The sequence below is a fragment of the Taudactylus pleione genome, unplaced genomic scaffold (genome assembly GCF_031769625.1).
Source record: "Taudactylus pleione unplaced genomic scaffold, aTauple2 ptg000019l, whole genome shotgun sequence".
NCBI classification, from domain to species: domain Eukaryota; kingdom Metazoa; phylum Chordata; class Amphibia; order Anura; family Myobatrachidae; genus Taudactylus; species Taudactylus pleione.
The window spans coordinates 39,473,545-39,490,000 of NW_028284421.1; the positions used below are offsets into that span (position 1 = coordinate 39,473,545).

The following is a 16,456-nucleotide window of genomic DNA, read 5'->3' on the forward strand; positions in this document are numbered from 1 at the left end:
TTACGACGGCTTCGTTTAACGGCGTGGCTATTGAGACCGCCATCCTAAGAAGCCATGGAGTTCCTAGGTCGGTCATTCCTACCATGCTTAGGGCTAGAAAACCGGTAACATCAGCGCATTATCATCGCATTTGGAGGGCTTATATCTCCTGGTGTGAAGGTCGTGGATCCTCCACTTCCTCTTTTCATTTACCACGTCTTATTCTTTTTCTTCAAAAAGGCCTCGATGCGGGGTTACGCTTGGGATCGCTTAAAGTGCAGATTTCTGCTCTTTCTATTTTTTTCCAGCGTCGCCTAGCTCTGATTCCGGAGGTTCAGACCTTTTTTCAAGGGGTTCTTAGAATTCAGCCCCCCTTTGTGCCACCCACGGCTCCTTGGGACCTGAATCTTGTTTTATCTTTTCTTCAGTCATCCACCTTTGAGCCTTTGCAGGAGGTGGAATTGAAGTATTTGACTTGGAAGATGATCCTTTTATTGGCCCTGGCTTCGGCCAGACGTGTGTCGGAACTTGGAGCCTTGTCCTGCCGTTCCCCTTACTTGATTTTTCACGAAGATCGGGCGGAACTTCGTACCCGGCCTTCCTTTTTGCCCAAGGTGGTCTCGGGTTTTCATCTGAATCAGCCGATTGTAGTGCCAGCGTTGTCGGACTCTTCTGGGGATTCTCACTCCTTGGATGTGGTTCGGGCACTTCGCATTTATGTGTCCCGTACTGAGGGGCTACGTAAATCAGAGGCTCTATTCGTCCTTTATGATGCTAATCGGCGTGGCTGGCCGGCGTCTAAACAAACTTTGGCCAGGTGGATTCGTCTGACTATTCGTCAGGCATATGTTGCTTCTGCTCGACCACCGCCGGTATCCATTTCTGCGCATTCTACGCGCTCTGTGGGTACTTCTTGGGCGGCACGTAGAGGTGTCTCGGCTTCACAGCTTTGTAGGGCAGCGACGTGGTCTTCGGTTCATACTTTTGTACGTTTCTACAGATTTGACACTTTTGCGGCTTCTGCTTCAAATTTTGGTCGTAGTGTCTTGCAGGGCGTTCAGCACTCTCCCCCCCAGGAGGGTAGCTTTGGGACGTCCCCACTGTCATGAAGCTCCAGTGTCCCCTAGTGGATGAAGGAGAAAACAGGATTTTGGTACTTACCGTTAAATCCATTTCTCCGATTCCACAGGGGACACTGGACGCCCACCCAGTGCTTCTTGCCTGTTCTCAGTTGTTTGTTCTGCTTCAGTTCTGTTGCAGTTTTGTCTGTTTTATTGTGTGACTATTTATCACTGCAGCCTGCTGTGTTCTTGCAGTGTGTCAGTATGTTGGATGTTTCTTTTCCTGTTCTCCTTCTCTGTTCTTCAGTCTGTTCTCCGTCTCCTCTCGGGCTCAGTTCTTTAAAACTGGGGTTGATGGGGCATAGAGGGGGAGGAGCCAGTCACACTTGTAGATTTTTAAAGTGCCAGGCTCAACTCAACCCACCGTCTATACCCCACTGTCATGAAGCTCCAGTGTCCCCTGTGGAATCGGAGAAATGGATTTAACGGTAAGTACCAAAATCCTGTTTTTATACAAGCTAACATTGTGCTTCTGATAAATACAATATAAACCATTGTTTCCTTGCTACTAGAATTGTCGAGTTTTTTTTTTTTTTATTAACAAATTTTGTTACAAAATCGGTAATTTAAAATTTTTAGTAACAGTGGCTATAGACCTCTATTTGACATTTCAAGCCCTAGCCCACTCCAATGGTCCTAGATCTCCCTATTTCTGTCCCCTCCAAGAATTTTTGAAGTTTCAGAATGGCACCTCAAGGCATTCTAAGGTGCACAAAGGACACGTAACATTGGCTATCGCAGAATGCTGATGTCACAGCCTTTCCAGGAAGGGGAAATGATTTCCTCCACTCTGAGTCTGCCAGAAATGCCCAATGAGAATGACAGCCTGCAGTTGTGTGGGACAGCACAGTGTCAGGGTGTAACCACAGGCAGGTGGTCTTTCCCTATGTGACCATTCCAGGTAAGTGGTTACAGAATCATCATTCTAGTTATTAGTTATGTTTGCTTCACCTTCAGCCAATCAGACTTCACATCGAATGATGGGTCAGTCTGGATGTTGTTAAATTTTGTATTCACCACTTTCTTCTCTTTGCCAGTTGTGTTTTGGACCTGAAATTATAGCACAAAGAAGCACGTTAATTAGGTGCAAAGAACAAGGGTTTTCATGTAAAAACAAAAAACATTTATAGCTTGCATGCTATGATCTTGGGTAATCGCCCTTTTCAATGTCAGTGTTTGGGAAACCAGTAAGAACTGCCAAAGGAAACATATTATATCATATTAGGGGAAATCTCATACATTTTGATTCAGAACTAAGTGTCCACATATAAAAAGAAATAATAAAATAAAGTAAAATGAAAAAAATATGATTATTGCTCTCAAATGACTAGGGTCTCAGGGCTTTATTCAGAGGCGGCCGTACGGTCTACGACCGCACGGCCGCCTCGATATTTGTCTAGTGCGCATGCGCACGAGGGAGCCGGCTCCTTCGTGCGCATGCGTAAGACCCGCTACGACCGACAGCGCCGGTCGTAGCGGGTCTCTTTCCAAAGGGGGCGAGCTGTCGATGTCGATTGACAGCTCGCCCCGTTTGGAAGGCGGGCCGGGGGGGTGGCAGCCCAAACGGAGGCGTTCCTATGGGAACGCCTGCCGTTTGGGGGAGGCCCCACTGACATCAGTGAAGAGCTTCCGGTTCTAACAGAGCCAGAAGCTCTCCGGGGCTTACGACAAGTGAGACCCTACCCTAGGGTCTAGTCGTAAGCCCTGATGGTCGCGATGGTCAAGGACCATCACGACCATCACCCTAGCGGTCGTTAGAGCTGTGGGTGTAAACCCACAGCCTAACGACCGAAACAGAGGCGGGCGGTCAGGATGCAAGCAGCCGCCCAGTTTCTGAGCGACCACTTGCATCCTCTGACCGCCTCTGAATGGGGGCCTCAATCCTTTCTGAAATTCAATAGTGAGGGAATTGGTAGTAACACAAGTATGGAGACCCTTTGCATTAAACTGCAATTACAGAGCTTGTGCCATAAAATGCACAATCTATAATAGCCTGTGTATGGCTGTAATCTCTCCAGTATACAGTATCTAATATGTACCCTTGCTCAAAGTTGATCTCATTGCAGACAGTGGAACATCTAGTGTATGGGAAGGGGAATAAAAGGTATGTTCAGTCTGGGGTGGGGCAAGAGAAGTGGAGCTGGATGTCCTTTTCCCCAAATTAATAAAATATTGTTTTTACCAACAAGTATGGCTGTATATACTGTATTTAGTGGGCCTATATATCATTAATCCCCTGATTGTAGCCGTACATAATGTACTGAGAAATGTTTTCAAAATAGGCACACCTTGCAATGAGCTGTGACAATTGGGACGGGGGGTGAGGGGGTCTTCGCAAAGTCATTGATTTGCTTTAGTCAGTAGCGTAATGCTCCAACAAAAGGCTCCATGGCAATCATATGGTAATTCTTTAATGTGCATGTTCTGACTGTAGAGGACCCGCATGGTCACTAGTATGGTTCAGGGCCCATGTGTAATCACTGGGGCAATGGGGAGGAGCTTGATCAGCAGCATGCTGGGAGATCTGAGTCTTCTGTGCTGTTTCTCCTATCTGGCAACTAATCCATGACCATAACACCAGTCAGAGATGGCCATATGTTTTCATTAGAAACTGCAAAAAGCTTAGCTCTTCACTGTGTGATAAATTGAGCCAATTTGCCATCCCCATTATAGGCTAGGGGAACAACGGAAGCAAGCAATAATAGCGGGACTGCAGGAGAAATCATCACAGTTTTTTTACTTTTTAAATAGGATGAAGCAGTGATAACCAATTTCATTTGCCGTAATGTAGCCTGTTTCATTTGCCAAAAAGTTGGTAAAGTGGTTATCACCTCTTGATAAATACAACACTTAGGGGCCTATGTATCATTCAATATTTGCGGCATATCCCTCAAAAACACCCATTGGGTGATTTCTGCAAATATTAAATATCACCTGGAATTATGAAGGAGGGGCCACTGCTGATGTATATCTACCGCACTCCCTGCATTGCTGACTGCACCCGCAGCCCCCATAGGTTTGTGGTAAATCTTGTTAAATCTTGCTTCCATCATTAAACTCTCATTTGTCAGTTTCCCTCTTATCTCTATTGCCATCCCCTACACCATGGTACTGCCTATCACATACTACCTTATCTCTCTCCACTTTATATCTCTCAAAACTTTGATAATCTCCCTCTGTGCGAGGTCAGGGTTGCGACCTCACACAGAGGGAGATTATCAAAGCTTTGAGAGATATAAAGTGGAGAGAGATAAGGTAGCAGCCAATCAGCTTCTAACTGTCACTTTACAGGCTGTGGGGGAGATGTACTAAGGTCTGGAAAGTGATAAACTACCAGCAACTCAGCTCCTGTCATGTCACAGGCTGTGTTTGAAAAATGACAGTTAGGAGCCAATTGGTTAGTAGTTTATCCCTCTCCAATTTATCACTTTCCAGTGCATAGTACATCGGCCTCACATGTGTTTGAAAAGTGACAGAAGATGATTGGTTAGTAATTTATCTCTCTCCGCTTTATCTCTCTCCAAGCTTTGATAAATCTCCCAACAATTCCATGAGATGATAGGACATGATCTCCCCAAAAATCAGTACACAAATAATCTGTGCATCTGGGGGCATTCCAGACAAGCAGACATTGAAGACTGACTACAAAATGGTGCTCAGTCATTAGTCACACCCATACTGACAGGAAGAGTTGGTGTACAGAAGTAGTAGTCACATCTGAGCGGGTGGTTTTCAGATTTCTTGCCTCATTTCACATTGGAGAAATTTACTCGGCAACAAACATCTCGTCAACCACTTAGGGCTAAATTTGCTAGTGGTGGCTTACCTAAGCCACCGCTTCTCATCGTATTTAAGCAGGAAATTTAAAACTGCAAGACTATTCAAGGCAAACGTGCTATGTTTTGAATAGTAACTTAAATTTCCTGTTTAACCATGATGATAAAGCCATTGCTTAGTAAATTTACCCCTAAGTCTGACTTTAACCTATACAATATCTTTACAAAAGGCTACAGTTGGAAGTCAGAGCAAAAAATTCACTTTCATATTTAAAATGTAGATGTTCTTTTAAAGAAGTCTCTGACTTTGTCTGAGATATTAAGTGCTCCTATAAATCAATTATTAATGTAAGATATTGATCTAGGATCAGTAGATAGATATGTCATATCTTGTACAGGTTGAGTCTCCCATATCCAAATATTCCAAAATACAGATTTTTTTTTGGCATGACTGAGATAGTGAAACGTTTGTTTTATGATGGTTCAATGTACACAAACTTTTTAAGGCACAAAATTATAAAAAAAATATTGTATAAAATAACGATCAGGCTGCATGTAGGTGTATGAAACATAAATTAATTTCATGTATGTACACAAACTTTGAGCCACAAAATTATTGAAAATATTGTATAAAATTACCTTCAGGATGTGTGTATAAGGTGTATATAAAACATAAATGCATTCTATGTTTAGATTTGAGTCCCATTCCCAAGATATCTCATTGTGGTATGCAAATATTCCAAAATACGGAATATTCCGATATTCAAAATACCCCTGGTACCAAGCATTTTGGATATGGGAGACTCAACCTGTATGTGATAAAGTAACAGAGAACAGGAACAAAATAGTAGCCATCACAAATAATTCATAACCATGAAAACTTTCCTTGAAACATTATATTAGTAGATTTAGGATATGTATCTAGGACACTGATGACATACAGCAAGTCTACGATGTGACCACATAAATGCATTGTGGAAGCATACAGTGAGTTCCAAATGCTAGTAAATATTCTGTCAAATACATAGAGAAATACATACACTCGTGGTCAAGCTATAAAATTGTTACATGAAGTTAGAAAAAAATCAATATAAAAAACAAACCAATACTAAATAGTATTAATAAACAGCACATAAGTATAAGAAATATAATTATTTCTAGTTCATGGCTTAAATAGAAAGGTGATTAAATTACTATTAGAATGGTTCAGTGCTTACAACTGTACTACCAATATATTGTATTGAAGTCCTCACTATGGGGAAGATTTATCAAATCAAGAGAAGAGACAGAGAAATACATACCCTCTTCTGTCATTGTACAGGGGCTGTGCTAGAAAAATGAGTTAGAAGCTGGTTGGCTGGTACTTTATCTCTCCACAAGATTTGATATATCTCCCCCATTATGATCAGATTTTACTACCAGCAAGATACACAGATTGCACTGACAAATCAGGCAGGTTACAGACCACTGCATTGTGAGGTAACTAAGAATTTACCTTAAGAGACGCCTTTTTAGGCAGTTTGCTGGTGGTGGCAGCAGCAATGTCCTGTGTAGAGCTGGGGCATAATTCACACTCCAACTACAAATAATAATATAGACAGGGGGCACAAGAAAACAAACATTGGAGAAAAGAGATAAAAGGTTCATTATAATTTGTATTTGACACGGAATAAAATATTTAATATATATATAGCAAAGCATGTACTTCATTTTAAACCATATCCAGCAGCATTAAAATTGTATTACTGCATTTACCTAGACTAAAATACAGAATTTTTCTGCATACACTTTATTCACACTTGTCTAGAGCTCTCTGCTCCGCACGTGCTACCTGGTTCTACAGTACATTACCTGACAATCTACCTGGTTCTACAATACACTATCTGACAATCTACCGTGTTCTACGTTACACTATGAGTATCTACCTGGTTCTAATACAATACACTATCTGACAATATACTTTGTTCTACTATACACTGTTTGACAATCCACCTGGTTCTACAATACACTATCTGACAATCTACCTGGTTCTACAGTACACCTTTGAATCTTTAATTTAGTTTAATAGATAATGGATTTTGTTTTTTTCATTATGTTCCTTAAATAGATTGTCCTTGTTCCAGATAACTGTCTAAGCTACCCTAAGTGACTAGTCACCCAGCAGAAGTAGGTAGGAAAAGGCTTACCTTGCTCTTGGACATTACAGTTGAAGACTTTTCTTCCCTTTCTTTCGCTTCATTGTTTCCTCGTTTAAACCCTAAAGTGCAAAAATAGATTTTAACATTCAAATATAAAAAAAATACTAAAGGAGACATTTGGGATTGTCAGCACTGGTGAAACCCAAGTGCCAGCACAAGCAAGCAGTATAAGAGGGGTACAAACAAAGTTTAAGAAACTTACCTCTTTTGTAAAAAGAGAATTTAGAGCATAAGCTGTCCATGGCTGTATACACATCACATGTACAACATAAAATGCACAGCACAAACAGCATAACATGGGCTGCATGACATCACAATGACTGCCATTTATGATCTCATACTTGTAAAACAAAATTTGCACAATGTATGCAATTTTTTTACAATGGTAAAGAGAATGTACAGTATATCACTGCTAAATTACTATAGGTCTAAAATGAAAAATAAAAAAATAAAATAATTAAACATGCAAGAAGTGGTCTACCTGTGGATAAAGACACAAAAAAAAAAGTTTTGCAAAACACCCCCAATACATATTTTTTTATATCTATTTAAATATGTATATTAAAAAATATGCTTTGAACTTAAATATTGTTTTTGTTTAAATGTAAATTTCGAAGCAGTTTATAGAAAAAGCCAGTTTAGTTAAACAATCAGCCACATTTCACCTCTCAAATTGGTTACTGGGAGTATAGGCCAATCAGAAATTATGGATAACGTTTAATATTGTTAAATATAGCGGATCAAAACTGTTCTCTCTGTGGAATAATGTGACAAGTAAATATCTCCTGACCTATTCATCTGTACAGTGACAAACAAAAGTCAGGAAAATGAAAACAGTTTAGTAAGTTATTGTGCTGTGCCTTTAGAACTTTTTTTGTCCATAGTTGTAAAGGATTGGTAGGAATACTTTCCCAATCCCCGACAGAATAGATAAGAGATGACTCTGGCACCTATGGGAGCACCCCATTTATAATATTTAGTTGTCTGCATGCATCCTCTCTCTGCTACAATGGGGTCGCATATCGATATCCCTGTCCACTTGCTGCGCCCCTTCTGATCTCTGCTCCTCCCACCTCAATGATTTCTTTTCCCCACTGACATGCTCCCACCCCAATGATCTCCACCAGTACCGACTTATAGGCACAATGAACAGCTGGTGAGGATCCCACGATACTAGGGGTATTTGAGCAGGGGTGGACTGGGGGGCATCTATCCACTGTGTTGCCGCTTCCAGAGCTTCTTAGGAGGCAGGTAGAGAATGCTGTACACCCAGCTGCTCTGGTTGTGTGTAATCCACAATCAGAGCACCCAGGGAGCATCTTTCTCTGCCAGCCTCCCAGCCACCAGCACTATGCACGGAGTGAGCAGTTGCCCACCGCTTCCCTATAGGGACTTGACTCCTTTGTATTCTTTATTTATTTTCTGTGGAAAAATGTAATTAAAGTATTAATTATGGATATTGTTGGATCGGGGGATGGACACTTTAACACAGAAAGTGACCTGGGGCTGGCCCTGTCCATAAGCACAATGATCAAACCAAAGACAGAGAATGGGTGGTATGAATAGAGGATAAGATAGATCGACTCCCTATGGCTCCTAACGATGGATCGCACAGGGATGAGTAGGGAGCAAACAGCATGAGCCATGAGAGTGTAACCACTAAGTCTGCAGACAGGATGAGAGAGATAATGGTGATGAAAAACTGAGACAGGGGAACAATGCACTCTGGTGACAGGGATAGTACTAGGAGGAGAGAATGGAGGTAGATGGTTCTATCTGTGGGGACTTGCAGTCTAAAGGTGCCTACACACTTGGCGATGTGCTCACGATCCGACGATGTGTCCGATTTCACCTTGAAATCTCCCCAGCAGCTCCCTGGCAGTCGTGGTCATGATTTGTTGTTAAAAACTGTCCAATTTGACAAACGATCTATCGTGCCTCCTAACTATTCCAGTGCATTGTGATTGAGATTGGCAAATCTGCCCTACAGCACAGCAGATCTGAAGATGCGAGGTACGACGAGCGGGTACGCGTATCAGCGTCGTGAGTAGACACTCACGGTTTGGGCATATTTTGCACGATTTGTCGTCACGATTCGTCGCAATCGTGTAAATAATCACCAAGTGTGTAGGCACCTTTAGGAGGGGGTGTAACAAGGAGGGTGAACAGTAAAACTGGCCACACATCTAAAGATTATCTGTCCAACCAGCCAACTAGTTGATTGGTTGGAATGAAAATCTGGTAAGGAATACAATCAGCAACTTGCTCCCAAACACTGGAAAATGGACCAAAACTGTTGTTTGAATAAAATGTTTAGATCAAACATTTAACAAAACTTGTCTGATGACCATTTTCATCTGTTTTCTGGCATTTAGGAGCAAATTGCTGATCATCAGTTACTCCCATACGTTACCAGATTTTCATTCCAACCAATCAACAAGTTGGCTGGTTGGATGTAAGTTGGTCTAGTGTGTGGCCAGCTTAAGAGAGGGTATTTGGGTGGAGAATAGTAGACAGCTATAATGGCTGATCAGCTTGTATGAAGTACAACCATACTTGTCTACCCTCCCGGAATGGCTAGGAGGCACCCAAAAATCAGGTGCTGCTCCAGGCCGCCCGGAAAGGCACACAAGTATCCCGCAGTACCCCAGTTCACTGGGCGCTATCCACTTCCCTGAGTAAAGTGGGCAAATGATGACGTGAGTCGTGCCGAATTGCATCATCGTAGCCACACCCCCACACACACTTTACAATGCCTTTAATATCGGCATTGTATAGCAGGGGGCGTAACAATAATGACGCAATCATGCTGACATGCTCCCACACCGCCCACATATGCTGCACCATACCTCCCCAACCCACCCCCCTTCAGCTGCCCTTTCCCAGAGGGGGAAAAAAAAACATTTAAAAATAACCGAATAAGAGAACAATGCACAACTGGTAATCATAATACATAGCTTAAGTACAAAATACTGATATAATACAAAAGACTGAGTAAGACAAGTAACAGAAGCAAGGGTAGGGAAAATATTTATTGTTAAAAGCAGAATTAAGTGGTGAGTCAGAGGGAAGGGGGGTGTCAATCAAGCATTTTACAATCCTATAACCAATTTATGTGTAAGCAAACAGTGGAGATTCGCTGAAGGAGAAATAGGAGTGGAGCACTGGTGACATGGATAGTACTAGGGGAAAATGAGAGAAGAATCATCTACCTGTGAGAGCTTACATACTAAGATGAAGAGGTGAACAGTTGGAGGGATAACACTGCACAACATTGAAAATGTTTCCGATGTGAAAATAGTTACTTCTACTTGATTTTAGCGTGCAAAAAATGAATTAGACATTTAAAACTCTCAGTTAGCTCTGAGTTCCGAGATATAGCCCATTTATGACGATGTAGGGGTATTCCTAGTGAAGTGGGCAGAATGGAATCTTACCAGCAATCTGTGTTCCGCGCAGAGGGGGCGGGGCCTAATGACCCAATTAAATGAATCAGTTATTTGTCCCCTCCCCTATTGAAATATATGCGATTCATGGGATTACGCACACAAGATAACTGTGGTGCACTGAGTGACAAGCATAGTGAGCGATTCCACCAAGACACTTCAGCAATGGAACAAAGATATCAGGGTAGGTGAATCACTACTGTTGAACAGTTACAAGAGATGTCCCAGAAGAGGAGTACAAGCGACAAGCAAAGAGAAAGCACCCCCAGGAATAGGCCACTATATTAGATAGTACTTTCGTATGCTGTGTTTGTTTTGTATGTTGTATTTGTTTCGTTTTGTGTTTCTTATTTGTGATTGATTGAATTAAAACAACTGTTTTCTATCAAGAAAATATCAGATTATTTTAAAATCGCTTTTCACTATGACTATATTACTAATGTACATACAGTATAGTGCAAGTAGTGTAGCTCAAAAAATAGAGCTAGTAAAAACATTCTGAAATCATTTTAGCTTTTCTTGACCTCAAATTAGTAATGTATGACTATTTTTAGAAAGGAAACAATTTAAAAGTATTAATTTGTTGTACAGTGTAATTGGGTAAGATATATAATGTAGGGGTAGAGAAGATGAGGACTATTAAGCTTTAATTAAAAGTTGTGTCTTTAGGACGCCTTTAAAGCTGTAGAGACTAGTAATAAGCCTGATCCAGCGAGGGAGGCAGTGCCAGAGGAGGGGAGCAGAGTGAGCAAAATGTTGGAGGTAGGAAATGCCTAGGGTGGATGTCAGGTGGTAGCTGGAAGAGGAGTGGAGAGGGTGAGTAGACAGAGTTATGGTTAGAGATGTAGGGAGTATGAGTGAGTCAGATTTTTATGTGAGGGTGAGGAACTGGTTTCTGAGGGGGGATAAAGAACCAAGGAAGCTGGTTGTTTAAAAGCGGAAAATGAGATGAGCAGGGACATTACGAATGCATTGAAGTGGGGAGAGGCAAGTGTGAGAGAGGCCCGTGAGGAGGAGGTTACAGTAGTCAAAGTAGGAGATAATGTATGAGTGGATGAGAGTTTTGGTGGCAATGTTACATTTCAGGAAATATTGGGACATCCAGGAGAATATGATGGAATGGCAGTTAGAGATGTGAGAGAGAATTGACAGAGAGGAGAGGTAGATTTGAGTGGCACCAGGATATAGATAGTTTGGGAGGCTAAAGGATCTGATGAGATTTCTATGGGAGGAGGTGTATATGAAGAAGGGGACCAAGAATAGACCCTTGAGGAACACCAACAGGAAGAGGGAGAAAAGAGCAGTTAGAAAGGTAGGAGGTCGGCCATGATAGGACAGCGAAATGGAGACCAAAAGAGTGGAGGGTTTGATGGAGGAGAGGGTAGTCCAGAGTACCAAAGATAGCGGACAGGTCCAGGAGAATGACTAAAGCGAAATGATCCTCAGGAGAATGGGCAGTCCCAATGGATCTGGCTTAACACAGACTGAAGATGTTGAGAAGGGTATGGGAGGGTAGGAATGAGGTGAGATGGTGACAAACAATCCTCTCGAGGAGCTTGAATGTTAAGGGAAGAAGAGAAATAGGGAGGTAATTTAGATTTAATTATGTGATTATTAAAATATAAAAGCTTTTTATTAAATTGTAGTCAATTATTTTATGTAAACAAAACAATCTGCCACAATAATAGATATCTTATTACATAGTCTTTTTATGTATACTGTAGTCTTAAAATATATACCATATTCTTGCTCTGATCGTCTTCTCTTTTCTGTCTTGGTGCGTTTATTTACATATTTGTTTTACAATAGTCTTTTAAACTAGCAGCAGTGGAATTTGGTAACACAAACTAAATGAGACACATACATATGTCTACAGAACCAACCACTGGCTGGATTTATTTATGTGGTAGACCATTCTCACAACACTCATGTCAGTGTTGCTGTTTCTGATACATTCTTGACTCAAACACATAATATTCTCCCACTAAAATGTGTTCACACAAATCAGGTACCTACTTGTCTATTAAAATTATCTGCAAATGCAACACAATCATTGACTGAACACTCAATCACAGTGGTGGGGAAGATGTACCTGATAAAGTAGGCAGAGTGGCCTGGTGTATATGATAGGAAAAGAATACATACCTTAATATTATACCCAACATTGACCCTGTAATCCGCTTCCTCAAGCATATAATGATGATATTTCATCCTAGCTCTAGCGTTGTGACATAAGGCATTAGTGAGTATATGGTATGGCCATTGTATAGTACTCTCCTTTACTAAGGAGCGGTATATAAAATCCATGCAGAAATATATAATAGAGCATACTTATTAGTTATCAAATGTAAATAAATAGTATGTTAGATATAAAGGGCCTGCATCAGAGTTGCACGCCACATTACATGCACGTAAATAAATGCAGAACTTTGACTGTTTTATATGCAGCCCCATTGGGATACGTTCAATATCCCGGCACATGGGATTTTGGCTGTCAGAATGCCAGCGCCGGAATCATGACACTAGGTAAGGTAAGTAGCGGGGTTAATGGGAGGGTTAGGTTTAGGCACTAGGGGAAGGGTTAGGTTCAGCAGAAATGAGGGGGAGGGTTAGGACACCGGCCGACAGGTGTCGGTATCCTAACCCTGTCGGGATACAGGCGTCGGGATTTTGAATGCCGGGGTCCTGACCGCTGACATTATGTACCCATCCAGCCCCACTGCCCTATCCATCAGCTTGTGAAATAGCCAACATCACTATCAGTGCGCATTTCCACCAGTCCTATACCTGGTGCAGGAGATCCATCTGATATCAGACCGACCTCTGCAGATGCCTAATTCTGCATAGCCGGCAATTCCCCCTACACGCCCGTGACACGTCCTCAGAGCACATAGCCTATGTGCAAACGCTCTGCTGTTGCTCCGTTACACCCACTCAGCTGTAAGTAGAGATGCATATGGCTTGGAATCAGCCGTAGTTGCCCAAAATTGTGTATTGTCTGCTCGGAATGATTAGGAGTGCGAAACATCGCAAGAACCGTCTGTAATGTGGACTTGAGCGCAAATCTTAATCTAGTTTGTATTGGTAAACTGACTCAAGACCATTCCTAGGATTGAAACTAAAATCTCTTTAAATTCATTTGCATCCATTTACAAAAGTGCTGAGCATCCAACAGATTTTATGAATCCTCTTTGTTCCTCAAGCAAGGAAGAGCTACAGGAAAAATGACAATTCATGTGTGAAGATTGTGGAATTTAAGATGGTAGGTAACATGACCATAACCACCTGTCGACTGTCATGAACATATATATACATATCAAAAAGTCCATTTTGTAATTTATCTGTACCATGTAACAATGAGAGTAATGCCTGCAAGTAAGCTGGTGACAATTTGTAATCGGTGTTGTCCATTTGTTAGTGTACAGTAAATATACTGTTAAAGCATATAAACCTGTGAAGCTGCTTTTCATATGATGTGTTTAATACGTACAGCTGGTGAAGAATTTCATGTTTTAGTACAGTGTGTTTGTGCTCCTTGGCCAATAAAACACACATATTAGTAAATGTATTAAATGTTCTTCTTTTATCAGGAGTGCTTCTGTGCAAGGTGTTTTCTGGAAGCTCTGGTCAACAATGCAATGGATTCTATTCTCCTTTGCTGCAGTCGGGATGTTTGCGGTCAGCTTGGTGAGACTTTACCACACTGTTCTCTTTCCTTTTTAGTGACATTAATGCAGTGTTAATTTTGACAAAAAAATTTAAATTTAGTTTTAGTCTTAGAGCTGTATTCAATTTGAGCCGACCCGCGATACTTTTTCGCGGCCCGGACTTTTCGCCTGTTTTGTAGGCGGAAAAGTATCGCGTGCGTGCCCGCTTTACCCCATATTCAAATTGAAAGTACACGAAAACAGGACCCGGCGAAACTCAAACAAGCGGAAAGTACTTTCAGTTTTGGGGAAATCAGCCTGACACCCCCCAAAAGATGCTCTGACATGGGGGTTCCATATGGCACCCCCCGATTTGGCTTGCTGAATGTATTTTTGTTTTTAAACGGGCTCAATAGCTGCTAAATAACGTTTTTCTTAAAGTGATGTGGAATAGTATTCAGGAGTATTTTTTACAGAAAATAAGTTACCCCATCAAATTTGGGGCACTTGAAAATGGGGGTCAGCATATTTAAAAGTTGCTAAAGTGAAGTTGAAAAAAATCATGAAAAATCCACCTTCCGCAAGCACCTGCAATCAAAAAAACACTTGGGGTATACTTAGTTCCCAGAGTCAAGTTCGCTAGTTTTTAACTTTGTAACCCAACATTTTTTTTTCACCCCCTTTTTCAAAGTTATTTTTTTGGGTGCTCTTAAGTGTGATTTTTAAATTTTTTTGTCAGTTTACCTTTGGAGGACTGTCTGAAGGCTGCAGGGGGGTTCCCGCAACATTGCACCCCAAAACCCCATTTCTGCACTTTTTTTCGCCTCCCATTCATAGGCGAAACTTTTCCGCCTAATACATTGCGTTGACTTTCCGCCTAGGCAGAAAGTCTTTCAAATTGAATACGGGGTAAAAGAAAAACAGGCGAAAATTACGTCATCGGCGAAAAAGTATCTCGGATCCGGGCTTTTCGCCTCAAATTGAATACGGGCCATAGTCGCTTTATTTAAATTTGTAGGTGGTTTAAAGTCACATTTTAGTCTTTCTTTTGCTTTGCTTTAGTCTAGTCAAGATTTATTCAGTGGACCTCTTTTTTCATTTTAGTAAATATTATAGTCATAATTTTTGCAAACCGTTTAATTATACTGTAATGAATTTTACTGAAACTTTTCTCTAAAATTCCCTTGAGAACTTGGAGTCGGCATACTGTACCTGTTACCTACAGTATGTGTTTAGTAATCTAGGCTCAGTAGGCTGAGTGAGAATGTGTTACATACTGACTTACCGTAGTACTCTTCCCATACATCATGTATACAAATTAATGCAATAAGATTGTTAGAACTAGTGCTATACACAATCATATTTCCTTCACACAGGTCATATTTATTTTCTGTAAATATCTAGAACAAATACTTGTTTTTTAAAAATGTAAAATAATCCTACTTCAAAAATAGAAAGTTGTGTATTTAGTATGTACACATGAGAAAACTGTATAAAAGACCGTATTGAAAAATACAAACTGATTGCAGCCAAATTGCTAAAACTGCAAATAAGGGACATCAGTGTAATCAAATTTGGCTAATCTGTGATTTTCCTCACCCGCAGTTTACATAATACAGTCTACTTATCTCAGTTATGTTTCAGGAAGGCATTTCTCTCCAAGATGATCCTAGCCCTATTGTGACAGGCCCTTGTCAGGTCCTCTGTGTAACACTAAACACCCGCTTGGAAAGAGCCTATGATACAATGTTAATTTTGACAGGGATTTTAAGTTTTAGTCGCTTATTTAAAAGTGTACACCGATTTTGACGTAATTTTCGTTGTTAAAACCTTTATATTATAGTTATCTTTACAATTTAGTCCTCAAAAAATGCTGTCGACTATCACTTTTAGTCAAAATTTTCGTCAAAAAAATTAATGATATCCAAACTTTTAAAGCAATATTATAAAACAAGATTTTTTTACCAGTAAAATCCCTTTCTCCAATTCCATTGCCTCACAACAGATGCAATAGAAAATGTCACAACAGTCAACACGGAACACTCAACAACAAACAGAGCAGCTCTGGAAGGGCGCTCAGTGTGTCCCATGGAATCGGAAAAAGGGACTCAAAAATCATGTTTTCTCTTCCACTGGGGGACTCTGGGGATGTCTTCAGGGAGGGAACGTGCTGAAGGAGTACGTAGAAGCTTGCATCCAAAATATACATCCCTAGCTGCAAAGGTGTCTAAACTATACAATTTCGCAATGCTATGCACAGAAATACCAGGTAGCCGCCCTTCACAGCTG

General features: G+C 41.0%; 1 protein-coding gene across 1 annotated transcript in view; it reads left to right on the forward strand.

The window, feature by feature from the left end:
* The window catches only part of LMF2 (lipase maturation factor 2), a 129,998-nt gene that overhangs the window by 80,441 nt on the left and 33,101 nt on the right, over positions 1-16,456 (forward strand). Inside the window, exon 9 of the mRNA XM_088447255.1 lies at positions 14,111-14,207. Within this exon, the coding sequence (XP_088303381.1) occupies positions 14,111-14,207 (97 nt within the window). The remainder of the gene's footprint in view (positions 1-14,110; positions 14,208-16,456) is intronic.